The sequence below is a fragment of the Heloderma suspectum genome, chromosome 17 (assembly GCF_057233095.1).
Source record: "Heloderma suspectum isolate Gila_16-S chromosome 17, 16-S_ref, whole genome shotgun sequence".
NCBI lineage: Eukaryota > Metazoa > Chordata > Lepidosauria > Squamata > Helodermatidae > Heloderma > Heloderma suspectum.
Window position 1 is genome coordinate 5,382,050 of NC_139474.1, and position 13,866 is coordinate 5,395,915.

At 47.4% G+C, this 13,866-nt stretch overlaps 1 protein-coding gene across 1 annotated transcript in view; it reads right to left on the reverse strand.

The window, feature by feature from the left end:
* Positions 1 to 13,866, reverse strand: part of MAP4K2 (mitogen-activated protein kinase kinase kinase kinase 2) — a 68,831-nt gene that overhangs the window by 22,062 nt on the left and 32,903 nt on the right. Inside the window, exons 10-18 of the mRNA XM_084824220.1 lie at positions 12,401 to 12,463; positions 10,821 to 10,902; positions 9,283 to 9,390; positions 7,056 to 7,134; positions 5,884 to 5,942; positions 5,541 to 5,584; positions 5,084 to 5,122; positions 2,302 to 2,338; positions 2,044 to 2,206 (exon numbers count right to left, since the gene is read on the reverse strand). Coding sequence (XP_084680346.1) covers positions 2,044 to 2,206; positions 2,302 to 2,338; positions 5,084 to 5,122; positions 5,541 to 5,584; positions 5,884 to 5,942; positions 7,056 to 7,134; positions 9,283 to 9,390; positions 10,821 to 10,902; positions 12,401 to 12,463 — 674 coding nt within the window. The remainder of the gene's footprint in view (positions 1 to 2,043; positions 2,207 to 2,301; positions 2,339 to 5,083; positions 5,123 to 5,540; positions 5,585 to 5,883; positions 5,943 to 7,055; positions 7,135 to 9,282; positions 9,391 to 10,820; positions 10,903 to 12,400; positions 12,464 to 13,866) is intronic.

Here is a 13,866-nt window from a genome sequence, read left to right on the forward strand (position 1 = left end):
GTGTTGTCCGAACCCGCTCACCGTGGGTTAACTGAGGGTTAAACAACCCACGCTTAACCCACAATGTGCAGCAGAGCTTAAGCGTGGGTTGTTTAAACTTTGAATAGCCCAAGATGGCCAGGTTCAGATGACACGGTACAACCCCCGATCAGCCCAGTCGGGGGTTGCGCAATCAAAATGGTGGCCACGCGCACCACAACTCATCATGGGTTAAACAACCCACCGTGAGCCAGCCGTGCTGTGTAAACTGGCCCACTGAATCAGACTGTTGGTCCACCTAACCCAGTATTGTCAACACTGTCTGGTAGCAGCAATTCTTCAGCGTTTCAGGCAGGGGTTTCTCCATCCCTACCAGGAGATGCCGGGAATCTAACCTGGGACCTTGTGCATGCAGTGGAGGGGCTCTACTGCCAAGCTACGGCCACTAAATAAACTCCTTGGTTTCCACCTGCCTGCTGGACTCTACTTGTCCTGGCCAGCCAATTTCAGGGTGGTTAATGGTTGAGTCCATGATGCACAAACATAAAGGCGCATACAGATTAACACTGCTTAAGAGGTCAAGCGGCTGCAAAGGGGCACGAGTCCCTTCGTGGCCTTTCTGGCACCAAGCGAGGACCGCTTTGTTCACACGGGCCTTTTAAAATCAGGCATGGGATGACTTCAGGCTTGCACGACGGACTTTGTGTGTTTTTTCAAGAAACCCGAGATCCACCAAGAGGAGCCAAGTGCAAAAGACGTATGCTCAGAACTAAAGATTTCTGAGCCCAGGAATTTATTTGGAGTACCAGAACTGAATGTGGCTCATAGTTCATCCACACAAAAAAACCACTCCTGGTTATCACCTTCCCAGCTTTCTTCAGCAGTATAATTTAGGGTGGGTGGAGGAAGTCATTTTGTGGCTGCAATTGTTAAACCATTAGCAGTCAGAAATCTTTGCTGATCTACTGCAAATCAACCAGATACCTACCAGATCGATCTTCTGCCCACCCTAACCCCCTTTTTAAATAAAAATGTAGTCTGGGCCTCTCAGTTTCAGTATCTGCTTTAACTCTGAGGTTCTTGGCAGTGCTGTTTTCGGTTGTTGTATTTATGCGTTTTTTAATTTTATGGCTTTACGTCCCATTTTGTATATAAACTCTGACATCCCACTGAGATTAATGGGGCTTATTCTCAGTTAAGCAGTCACAGAATAACAGCCTAATTGATAGACGGAGCATTGCTGAAGCAGGATTTCATGTGGGGCTATGAAAGCTCTGGCAACAATAAATGACTGAAGTTGTAATAAATTAGCCAGTCTTTGAAAAGTGCCAGTGGTGGGCTTGCATGTATTCAAAGTAAGCAGTTAAGGATGGGGTGGACTTTTTCAGCTTTCATGAAGAAAAAGGGGGAAAGATTATTATTAAAGGTATTATTTGCAGTGTGGGGGCCATTCCTGGAGAAATATAGGAAGCCAGAAGAGGCTGAATAATGTGTCCACTGGTCAAGGGGTAGGGAGTCCCTTTTCCAGCTCTAGCAAAACCTGGAATAAACCACATAAAAGAAGGAAACATGGCTCAGTTTGCATAATCTATACCAGTTGCAGACTTCAGCTTTTCAAGGTGCAGAATTTGGTCTACCTCAGCACATACATGCTGAAGGTGTAGGTTTGTCGTCCCCCCCCCCCCCCCGCAACTGGGCAAACAAAGATATAAACTGGAAAGTCCTTTGGCGATGAACCCATCAAGCTCAGGGCAGAAAAGCTTCTGCTAGCTTGCAGCATTAGTCTGCTCTATGCAAAGCACCAACTGGATGGTGCCTGCAACGTCACCATCCCACCCCATTCCCCAGAGATGCCTTCCCCAACCTGGTGCCCTCCAGATGTGTGAACTGCCCCAGAGCAATTTCTCAGCTCTTTTCCAATGAGTTTCCCTTTTAAAAACCCAAGTGTCCTATCCTAGGGAGAGCGAAACCCCCCAATCCACTCTTGGGCTTCTCTGCCAACCCCATGTGGCCCCATGCTCCTCATTCTCTCCAGCGCCGCCCCCTCCCCCGGCCCCTAATTACCTGGCAAGGCTTGGCACTCCAAGTCTGGGAACTCAGGACCCTCTTCACGCTCCCAGGGGGCTTTATACGTCAGCTCCAGGTTGAGAAAATCCCACAAGGGCCCTCTCTTGATGGTGTCTGCGTCACCCTCGTTGGTACCGCTGGGCCGCTGCTCTGCATGGGCCTGCATTGAGGAAAGACGGATCTATTTCAAGGGGGGGCACGATAGGGGCTGGTTAAAGGGGTGGATGCAGTTAGGGGGGAAATCCTGGGACGTACCTGTTCAGTGGGGCGTGCAGGGCGAATCGTTAGGCTCCTGCAGAACAAAGACGGTTTGTTTAAAAAAACAGACACCATAAGAATGAAGGTGGGAAAAGGCATCTTAAACGGTGTGTATTTAGGTCTCAGTTTGAGGCTGCACATACCAGCAAGAAATTTGCTCTGCTTTTATTATACCTATCGTACAAAAAATGCCAGGCAGATCAAATGAATTTTTCTGTTCTTCTTTCTGATCAGGATTCTCACGTTACAGATAAGGTGGCCAGGTTTTGTGCAGCTGCTAGCCTTTGCCGCAAGCTTTTAGTAAAATAGGACTATTCCACCAGGCTGATACTCTGGGTCATGTGTGTGTGTGTGTGTGGGGGGGGGGGGGCGGCTCGAGCTTCTGTATAATTATGCAAATAGTGTGCAAGTACTGTACCTGTAAGGTGCTGATCAATGATCGTAATAAAATTTATCTATCTATTGCATGTGCCAGGAGAACTTCTTTTCCAGTGTCCAAGCTCAGCCCTGGACTATGGAAGCAACAAGATGCCCCTGAGCATGTGCAGAGTGCCCTTCTCTGCATGGCCAAATATCCGTATCTTGCCACAACACCTATGGGATGAAGGGGAATCCTGCCAGGTGTAGGTAAGCCTTTCTGAATGTGACTTGACTTTCCCAGGCCAAACTTATTAAAAGCTGAGGCGGGGGAGCAATTTAAAATTTCACAGCAGAGCACGGTCTTCGTGAATCTCTGCAAACTCCCGGAGCTGGTGGAGATGGCAGCAACAGATTTGACATTTTATAGCAGCAGTGCAGCTAAGGGCAAAAACCCAGGGCCCAAATGTCAACTCGGAGAGAGTGAATATAGAAACATAGGAATATAGGAAGCCGCCTTCTACTGAGGCAGACCATTGGTCCATCTAGCCCAGTATTGTCGACACTGACTGGCAGCAGCAGCTCTCCAGGGTTTCAGGGAGGAGTTTTTCCCAGCCCTACCTGGGGATGCCTGGGATCAAGCCTGGGACCTCCTTCATGCAAAGCACGTCCTCTATCACAATGAGCCACAGCCCCTTAGCTGCAGAGTGGCAAGTGATGAGATCTCAGGACCGCAGGAGCAAGCTTTATTTTATTCCTTGATGGTGTTACGATTTAAGGGAGCTTAAAAGTGAAAATCTGCACTTGCTGTAAGTAACATTTATTTATTTACAACATTTATATATATGCAAAACAGATTCCGGAGTGGTGAACAGAAAGGTAAATGATAAAAAGAAAAAAGAGTAAGAACATCGTATTAAAATTGTTCATTTAAAAACAGAATACCAATAAAAACCGTGGCTGGTCAGTTAAGGCAGGCTTCCTGGAAGAGAGCTGTTTTCAGGAGGTGCCAGAAGCAGCACAGTGTTGGTGCCTGCCTGACCTCCAGGAGCAGGGAGTTCCAAAGAAAGGGGGCCACCACACTGAAGGCTCTTCTATCCATCCATCCATCCATCCATCCATCCATCCATCCATCCGGGTTGGCAAACAGTTTTTGATTATTCTAACATATTAGGGTTGCAGACGCAGTTGTAAAGCATGGAATGGGAGTTGACGGGGAGAGAAATGTTACTTGTGTGCTTCACAACTGACGTAATACACACAGCAGTCTAAAGAGGGGGTGTGGGGTGGCATAAGACCATTACGTCCAGCATCTAAAATTGCCCTTACACAAATCTATGATGCAACCACACATGGAATACTGTGTACAGTTCTGGTCGCCACACCTAAAAAGGATATTGTAGAGTTGGAAAAAGTGCAGACAAGGGCAACCGAAACGATCAAGGGGCTGGAGCATCTCCCCTATGAGAGAAGGGTACAACAGCTGGGCTTGTTTCGCTTGGAAAAAAGGAGGGCAAGGGGAGACATGACAGAGGTGTACAAAATTATACCTGGTGTGGAGAAAGTGGAGAGGGAGACATTTTTCTCCCTCCCTCGTAGTATTAGAACCCAGTGGGGTCACCCCATGAAGCTGACGGGTGGGAGGTTCAGGACAGAGAAAAGGAAGGACGCCTTCACACAGTGCAGAGTTAAACTGTGGAATTCACTACCACAGGATGTAGTGATGGCCACTGATTTGGATGGCTTTAAAAGGGGGTAAGACAAATTCCTGGAGGAAAAGCCATCAATGGCTACCAGTGCTGATGGCTATAGGGCACCTCCAATATCAGAGGCAATAGGCCGAGGGGCACCAGTTGCTGGGGAACATGAGCGGAAGGGTGCTGTTGCACTCCAGTCCTGCTTGTGGGTTTTCTGTGGGCCACTGTGTGTACAGAATCCTGGACTAGGTGGACCCTAGGTCTGATCCAGCAGGGCTCTTCTGATGTTCTTATGTACCTAGCTGCACCACTGTTTCACAGAGTGGAAAGCAACCCTGCGCCTTTGGAAAGAGGGGCCAGAGCTCAGTGCTGGATGACGTGCCTCAATTCAGAAAGTCACAGGCTCCCTCCCTGGCATCGCCAGAAAGGACTGGGAAGACCTGAACCCCCGAGAAGCCGCTGCCAATCAGACTGGATGATACTGAACCGACCAGGTCTGATTCACTATAAGGCAACGTCCTATGTTACAATTCAAATCAGAGCCATGAGGACTAGAATCTTCACTTTACATTTAAGAGAAGGATTATAAGCCCAGGTTCAATCCTCAGCATCTCCAGTTAAGAAAGGGTGGCAGGTGAGGGGGAAGAGCTACTGATGTAGGAATAATCTGACCTTGTCTAAGGCAGGTTCCTATGTGCCTTAATTTCACCTCCACCCCAGCTTACCTCTCCTCTAGTGCTTCTTCCACCGACTGAAGGAGGCTCCTGAAGAGGAAAACAAACAGCACAGAAATAACAGCTAATTATTCATGTATCACACACACACACACACACACACACACAGGGCCAAGACAGTCCTGGCTGCCACGTTCCCCCCTCTTTGTGATCCCCTAAAATCCACCCTCTTCTTTTTAGAGTCTCCACATTTCCCTGGAAAGGTTCCCGTGCCTTTAATAGCTGCGAAACAGGTAGAAATTCAACTGGTGATGCTTTCCACATCCCTGCTGGGCGGGGGGAGCTGCATCTGCTGAATTCTTCCCTGCTCTGCAGCAAAAGGAGCCCAGCCAGCAGGAGGAAAAAGGTGACAATCCTATTTCACAGTGCTGGGGAGGGAAAACCGGCGGGGCTCCCGACAACCCCCCAATCTTCCAGTCATTCTTCCCAGCCTCCAGCAATTCCTTACTCTCCATCTCCTAAAAGCATCCAGTTCTCCTCTTCCTCCTCCTTCTGCAAAACAAAGAAAACCGTACTATTAACAGCTCCAAGTCTAGAATAAAGGGACTCTCTCTCCAGATGGTCACAGGTTTGACCTGGCATTTTGGTGCCCCTTCTTCCCTAAGGGAAGGGGGGGGCATCTTGGGGCCCTGCATATGTTTCGGCCTACAATCCCCATCAGCCCTAGCCAGGTGAGGAAACATGGGAGTTGTAGACCAAAACGTCTGTGGGGCCACAAGTTGCACACCTCTGGCCTTGGAACTGGTCAGACAACCAGTTTACATTATCACACACACACACACACAGCTTACCAGATTGCACCACGGTTCTGTTTCTTTCCTTAACGGAGGCCCAAATTTAACCTGATGAACTATAAAGGAACAAAAAAAGCATTAGCCATCTCCTCAGAAGCAGGCTCCCAGCCACTGCTTTCAACAGTTAAGAACGTAAGAACTTCAGAAGAGCCCTGCTGGATCAGACCAAAGGTCCATCGAGTCCAGCATTCTGTTCACACGGTGGCCGACCAGCTGTCGACCAGGAACCCACAGGCAGGGCATGAATGCAATAGCACCCTCCTGCCCATGTTCCCCAGCAACTGGTGTACATAGGCTCACTGCCTCTGGTGCTGGAATCCTACACCCCACCACCTGCTTTGACCCATGGCTACCTGGGACATTCCTGCCAGAGGCTCTGCCTTGAGCCAGAGGCTCTGCATTGAGCAGGGGGTTGGACTCGATGGCCCTGTAGACCCCTTCCAACCCTACTATTCTATGATTCCATGCCTTTCTCCAGCCTCCTCCTCAAAAAACTGAGAACCAAACCCCTCAGGAACGCCTGCTTTCACTTTCACGGGAACAGCTGTCCCGACTGTCCCACAAGCTTCAGCCCTTTTACCCGCTCCTGGTTCCAGAGAAACTCAATATGCTCAGCTGGTTCTCTCAACCCACTACGGGAGAAGGAACCAGGAAACAGACATAATGAAGGTAGCGTAACATCAAATAACAAGTGGGAATTTGGATTTTTAAAAACAAATTAAGATTTATTTAAAACCTGAAAAGTTATGTTATTATTATTAACCAATGCTTGTTCCCAACTTCCTTACCTACTTTACCCCTCCTAAAATCCTGTACATAAACCCCAATACTTAGATGTTGCTTCCAAGATCCCTAAGGCCCTATCTGACTAACTACTTGTCAGCTCACCCTTTATATAACCTCACACAGTCCCCTCGTACCTTTCACTCACTCTCCCGCATACTATTAATCCTATCTTACCTGGGCTAAAGTTAACAGTGAAATCATATACATTAATATAACAGGCATACGTTACACTACCCTTTCCCCCTTCCAGGACAGCTGGCAACTTTCTATGGGGGGGCTCCCACTGAAGAAACTAAAGCTGTGTATGTGTCTGGGGGCGGGCGGGTGTGGGGGGTGTTGATCAGTGTGAGTGGAGGTGGGGGGAACACAGGGGGGAAACTTACGCTGGATGTCTGCAAGGGTGCTTTCACTTTGCCCGTGTTGTCTATGTGAATGGATTTTGTCAGGAAAGACCTCATAGGCCTGAAAATAAAGAAAACAAACCAATATTTAAAAACAAAAGCATATAAGATGAATCCCTGCTCAGTCAGACCAAAGTCCATCTAGATCAGCTTTCTTCAACCTGATACTCTCCAGATGGGTTGGACTACAACTCCCATAATTCTCAGCCAGCATGTCCATTGGCTGGGAAGTGGCTAGAGTGTAGTGGTGTAGACCTCTGCCTCAGTGCTTAGAGTGTTGGAGTGGAACTTGGAAGACCTGGATTCTAGCCCCTCACTTGGCCATGGAGCTCACTGGGTGACTCACTGACTCTCTCAGCCTGACCTACCTCATTGGGTTGTTGTGAGGATAAGACGGAGAAAAGGAAGACTATGTAAGCCCCTTAGTTTTTTTGCAAGAAGAAAAAAGGCAGGATATAAAGGTAATAAAAAACAAGGTTGAAGGATCTGGGTACGTTTAGCCTGGAGAAGAAAAGGCTGAAAGGGGACACGGTAGCAGTCTTCAAATCCCTGGAGGGCCGTCATGTCGAAGAGGGCAAAGACGCGTTCTCTGCTGCCTCTGAGGGCAGAGGACGACTCTGAGAGCAGTACAGCGACAGAGCCAGTGCCTTAGAGGGATGGGGCAGACTTCAAGTGGGGACTGGACAGCCATCTGTTGGGGATGTTCTAGTTCAGGCAAGATCAGCTTTCCTCAACCTGGTGCCCTCTGGATGTTTTAGACCACACCCCCATCATCCCCAGTCAGCACAGCCAGCAGAGGTCAGCAGGTTGAAGAAGGCGAGGCTAGATTGTTTACGAGACCCTCTTCATTTTATTTCATTTTCATTTTATTTCATTTTTGTACAGCAAAAAGCAACGGGGTAAAGAAAATAGGTGTTTGATTCAACAAAAAGAAATAGTTCCAATGCATTTCAGACCACATATGGGTAAAGAAGTCTATAAATTCTGTGTATTGTTCTATGGATTTCCCTGAAGAAGGACCTATAGGTGGTCCCAAATGTGTTAAAACTATTTTTTGGTTGTTATTGAATAAGGGTGCAATCCTATGCATGTTTAGACAGAAAAAAGTCCTACAACTTCCAGCATCCCCCAACAAGCCATGCTGGCTGGGGCATACTGGGAGCGGTAGGACTTTTTTCTGTCTAAACATGCATAGCATTGTGCCTTTAAAATACCTATTTTGTTCATCATATCACTTTGGCATCCTTTGTGGGGTTTCCCATTTTGTTGGATTCTATAGTGCCTGATCGCCAAAACTCTCTGGGCAATTCACAAAAACTGCAACCCACAAATACAAGAAAATAAAAACATAATATAAAATCTTTAACATGCAAAATTTAAAAACAATTTAAAACAGCTTAGGGTGCAATCCTATGGCCACTAGTCAGCAGCTAGACGGCCACAGGATAGGTCGGTTCCCGGGAACCGACCTCCACCCCCTCCCGCACTGCCTTGTAGGCAGCAAGGAATGGCTCCGCACCCCACACTTAGAAGAGGAGTGCAGAGTGGCGAAATTGGAGTGTTCCTGGGGGCGTGCCGAGGCAGGGAGGGCGGACATACCATTCCAACGCTTCCAATGTGCTGGCCAGCGTCCACCCTCCTGCTCTGCCTTCCCATGGCTAGACAGCCAAAATCGGCTGTCCAGCCACAAATGACGGATGGTTGATGCGCGGAGGGGACGATCTCCTCTGTGCTTCTCCTGCCCTGCACTGGATAGGCAGTCACCTCTGAGTTCAGAGGCAGCCGCCTATCCTGACAGGATCGCGCCCTTAGGAAACTGTTACAATAACACCCTATTGACCTGATAAAACGACTGACATAAATGCCCCATTGTATGCCCCCGCGAGCAGAGGGAAGTCTTTTTTTAAAATCATTTTTGGGGGTAGATTTCAACAAAACAAACAAAAACGTTATTTAAAAAATTGCAAGTATTACTAAGTTCTTTAGAGGAGTAAAGGGAAGTTTTAACCTGGCTCTGAAAAGATGACAATGTTGGTGTCAGGCGGGCCTCACTGGGGAGAACGTTCCAGAATTGGGGGCCACTGCCAAGAAGGCCCTCTCCCTTCCCAATCTTGTTTTAGAATTCTATATATACCTCCTGTGCGAAGAAATACTTGGGCGTCCATTCTGAATGTACAGTGAAACTAACCCCACCACACCACACATTTACCTCAAAATCCCCATCATCCAAGGCAGCAGCTGCCAAGTCAGGATTCGTGGCTTTATCCAGTAGTTCAATGGCTAAGATCCGGGCCAGTGGCTGGGAAACGAAAGGGTGCTGGCAGACAGAGAGATGGAATGAATAGAGAGGAAAGTCCGAGGCCCTCGCAGGTTTCCCTCAGGCCCCGACTCAGCGTGTGGTGTCCTCAGACAGCTGCTGGACGGTGCTCCAGCAGGGGTAACTGCCAATACCTGCCCTGAGCAGCCAGCCAGGAGGTGCCATTTTAATTTCCCACAATTCCTGATGTTGCATCACTCGGGTGCATTGTACGAAATTTAAAATGACAAGCCCAACTGCCCCAGGGGCTGGGACATGGGAGCTGCTAGTTAAGCGCAGGATCCAATGGTAGTCCTACCCAGACCAGGCTCATTCACTTCAATGAGTCTACTCTGAGTAGGAGTACGATTGGACACTGCCCCACGTTTCCCACAGATGCCATGTCAACACACCGGGGGAAACTGAAATGGCAGCTCACACACAACCACACACAACCCACTAAGGGGTACCAAGCCCTGACTGAAGTGCTTGCCACCATCAGGTAAGCCCACCAAGGGTTCCCGCTGACCTAGGAGAGGGTCTGCCAGAGGGCACAGCATGAAGGACCCATCCAGTCTGAATCTGTTCCTCTTTCAAGCCTTCAACAGCAAAGCTTCCCTCCCACCACAACACTCCCCATTTCATACTCCCACTCCTAGCCCTGTGTCCCCGCTAAAACAAGAAAACTGTCCTACAGCTCCTCCCCAAAGCAAGAAAAAGACCTACAACTCCCAGCATTCCCCAGCCAGCCATTCCCCATGCTGGCTGGGGAATGCTGGGAGCTGTAGGACTTTTTTTCTGTCTAAACATGCATAGGACTATGCCCTTAAGCACAAATAAATATTTTAAAACATTTGAAATGATGAATATTTTGTTGGATTTGCAAGTACGTATTTTCATGTGTTTCTGGAAACCACATCGAGATATCTTTTTAATAATTCAATAATTATTTAATAATTAAATAACTAAATAATTAAATGTTAATACAATTTGGGATATAAGCATTCTATATATGTATAGCTTTTTTTGGAAATCAGCATTGTTACTGTGTATGCATGAAATGCTAATTCATTGTTTTTATAAATCTTTTAAATTGTGTAAGATAGAAAAGCGATCGTTTAAAAATTCGTAATATTGTTGCTATATTTGTATACTTACAGTTCTTCTTACACCAATTTTGCTTCACCATTTTTGTGTGTGGTTAAGAACAGAACCATTATTGGTAATTGATATAAACTGATTAAACAGAACAGAACCCTATTTTAATAATTTTTACTAGTATATAATGTAATATTAGTAATCTCGCTCCTCTGATCTGGACAGCTTTTTCTTCTAGATGTTTGTCATTCTCTGTCTGGAAGGATGTTTAAGATTTGAGGGTAGAATTATGCCACCCCCGCCCTATCCTGCCCCCCACCCTGGTGGGATGGGGTCTTCTAATCCCGAGTCACCTGCAGGAGCTTTTCAGCCACTGGACGTTTCTTGGGGTTCCTGGTCAAGGAGAGTTTGAGGAAATGGTGAAAATCCATGGACCTGGAAGAAAGAGAAAGGAACGTATGTGTAAACTAAGCAAAAAGATCCTATTTGTTATTTTAGCCCAAGTCCCATCAATTTCAATGGGTCTACTCTAAGAACCGCTTACGGCTTGGGCATTACCCAATGCCCCCTGCACACCTTGAAGTCTTCTGTGACTGTCTCTTTTTCTCCAGTAGAATCCACTGACACGTTTTACATTTACAAACCTAGAGTTCCATCCTCAGGATCTCTTAACCAACCTTGTATTTAAGCCAGGGGTTGGCAACCTCATGCCCACGGGCCAAATCTGGCCCTACAGAGTTCCCACTCTGGCCCTCTGGGGTCCACAAGATGGCCACGCCCCCTTTATTAGACTGGTGTTTCTTGTCTTTTTGGCCCAACCTCTTTTGCCTTTGGCCCCGCCCTGTTCATCCCTGGAACGTGGCCCCCAAGAGCTTCATCAAAATAAAATTCAGCTGTCAGACTGAAAGAGGTTCCCCGCTCCTGATCTACCTCCTTGTAGGGATCGCGCTTAGCACCTCTGTAGGGGCACTTTCAGAAGATGTGGGAACTGATTTGGAGTCCGAGGGGGAGGAGGAGGAAGTGTTTGCTGAAGGGCGAAAGTTGCAGGAGACCAACAGTCCCAGGGTGGATGTTGTCCAGGAGCAAACTAACAAGCACCTAAGAAGAGCCCTGCTGGATCAGACCTGGCGTCCATCTCGTCCAGCATTCTGTTCACACTGTGGCCAACCAGCTGCCCACAGGAACCCACAAGTAGGACACAAGTGCAAGAGCACCCTCCCGCCCATGTTCCCCAGCAACTAGTGCACATAGTCTAATCAGTTAGAAAAGAGCCAGGCCCGTCTTCAGCTGTGGGAATGCCAGAGCTTGAGGAGGAGGAGTTAGAAATACAAGATCCCAGGGTGAGACGAAGGGCTAGGCGGTTGGAGCAATGTCAACTGTGAGGCGTTCCAAAAGGCTGGCAGCGATGGGAAGGTCCCTCTGGAAAGACCTACCCTAAAGGAGAGGCTTAACCAGCCACTCAGGCTGTCGAAGGGATGGCCAGCACCACTTTTCGTTGCAACTATCTAACATAGTGCATTAACCAAAGGGAGTTGCTTGTAGCCAAAGTGGTCCTGTATTATGCAAAGCTGTCTAGAATGCCTCGCTGGGGCCGTAGCTCAGTGGCAGAGCCCCTGCTTTGCAGGCAGTAAGTCCCCATTTCGATCCCCAGCATCTCCTGGTAGGGCTGGAAAAACTGCTGCTTGAAACTCTGGAGAGTTGCTGCTGCCAGTCAGTGTCTGATGGACTAGATAGTGGGCTAGATGGACAAAGGGTCTGACTCAGTAGAAGGCAGCTTCCGCTGTTCGTGGGGTCTGACTGTAACCTGAGGCACCAGTGATCTGACTGTAGTTTGCATAATAAAAGCAACTGTTTTGCATTTCATCTTCTCTGATCGATCACAAAGGAGACCTCAAGCTGGATAGCTGACACTCCTGCACACACTTGTACTCACCAGCATGCCTTGTCTTTTAGCTTGGGAGGCTGGAAGCTGCTTTTTGACATCAGCATCAAGGCCCTAAATGGAAAGAGAAATAAGACTATTTTTTATTTATTATTACATTTATATCCCACCTTTTTTCCTCTTGCAGAGAACCGACAGCAACTTACATGGTTCTCCTCCTCTCCATTTTATCCTCATAACAACCCTGTGAGGTAGGTTAGGCTGGGAGTCCATGACTGGCCCAAAGTCACCCAGTGAGCTTCACGGCCGACTTGAGACTAGAACCCAGATCTCTCGAACCCCAGTTCAGCACTCTAACCACTACACTACACCGGCTCTCCTGATTACTGCTTTCCCTCGCACATACACTTTAAATAAAGCTTAATACTGGCTCACAAGTCAGTCACTTTAATGCATTTAGCCAAAGGCTATTACAAGTTACTGGCCAGTGTGTAACAACAAAAATAATCTGCAGGATAAAAACACCATTCGCTTTAAACTGTAACGAACTGTCCAAAGATCAGATACATCAACAAACCTTTAAAGAACTATTAAGGGCGCAATCCTATGCATGTTTGCACAGAAAAGTCCTACAAATCCCAGCATTCCCCAGCCAGGTTTTCCATATAAACATGCATAGGACTGTGCCCTAAACCATTAATAAATGAAGCATGTCATTCCTTGGTGGCTACATATAGGTAATGAAACGTTTATTATCGGGCAATCATTGCCCACTGGAGAAGGAAATGGCAACCCACTCCAGTATTCTTGCCAAGAAAACCCCACGAAACGTATCACAAGGCTAAAAGATATGACACCGGAAGATGAGACCCTCAGGTCGGAACGTGTCCAATATACTACTGGGGAAGAGCAGAGGGAATTTCCAAGTAGCGCCAGAAAGTATGAAGCGGCTGGGCCAAAGCCGAAAGGACACTCAGCTGTGGATGTGTCTGGTGATGAAAAGAAAGCCTGATGCTGTAAAGAACAATATTGTTTAGGAACCTGGAATGTCAGATCAATGAATCAAGGTAAGCTGAGATGGCAAGACTGAACATCGACATCTTGGGAATCAGCAAACTAAAATGGACAGGCATGGGCGAATTTAATTCAGGTGACCATCATATCTACTATTGTGGGCAAGAATCCCTTAGAAGAAATGGAGTAGCACTCATAGTCAACAAAAGGGTGGGAAAAGCAGTACTGGGGTACAATCTCAAAAACAAGAGAATGATCTCAGTACGAATCCAAGGCAAACCATTCAACATCACAGTAATTCAAGTCTATGCCCCAACCACTGAGGCCCAAGAAGCTGAGGTTGATCGGTTCTATGAAGACCTACAACACCTTCTAGAACTAACACCAAAAAAAGATGTCCTCTTCATCATAGTAGGAAGTCAAGAAATCACCAGGATAACAGGCAAGCATGGCCTTGGTATACAAAATGAAGCAGGACAAAGGCTAATCGAGTTTTGCCAAGA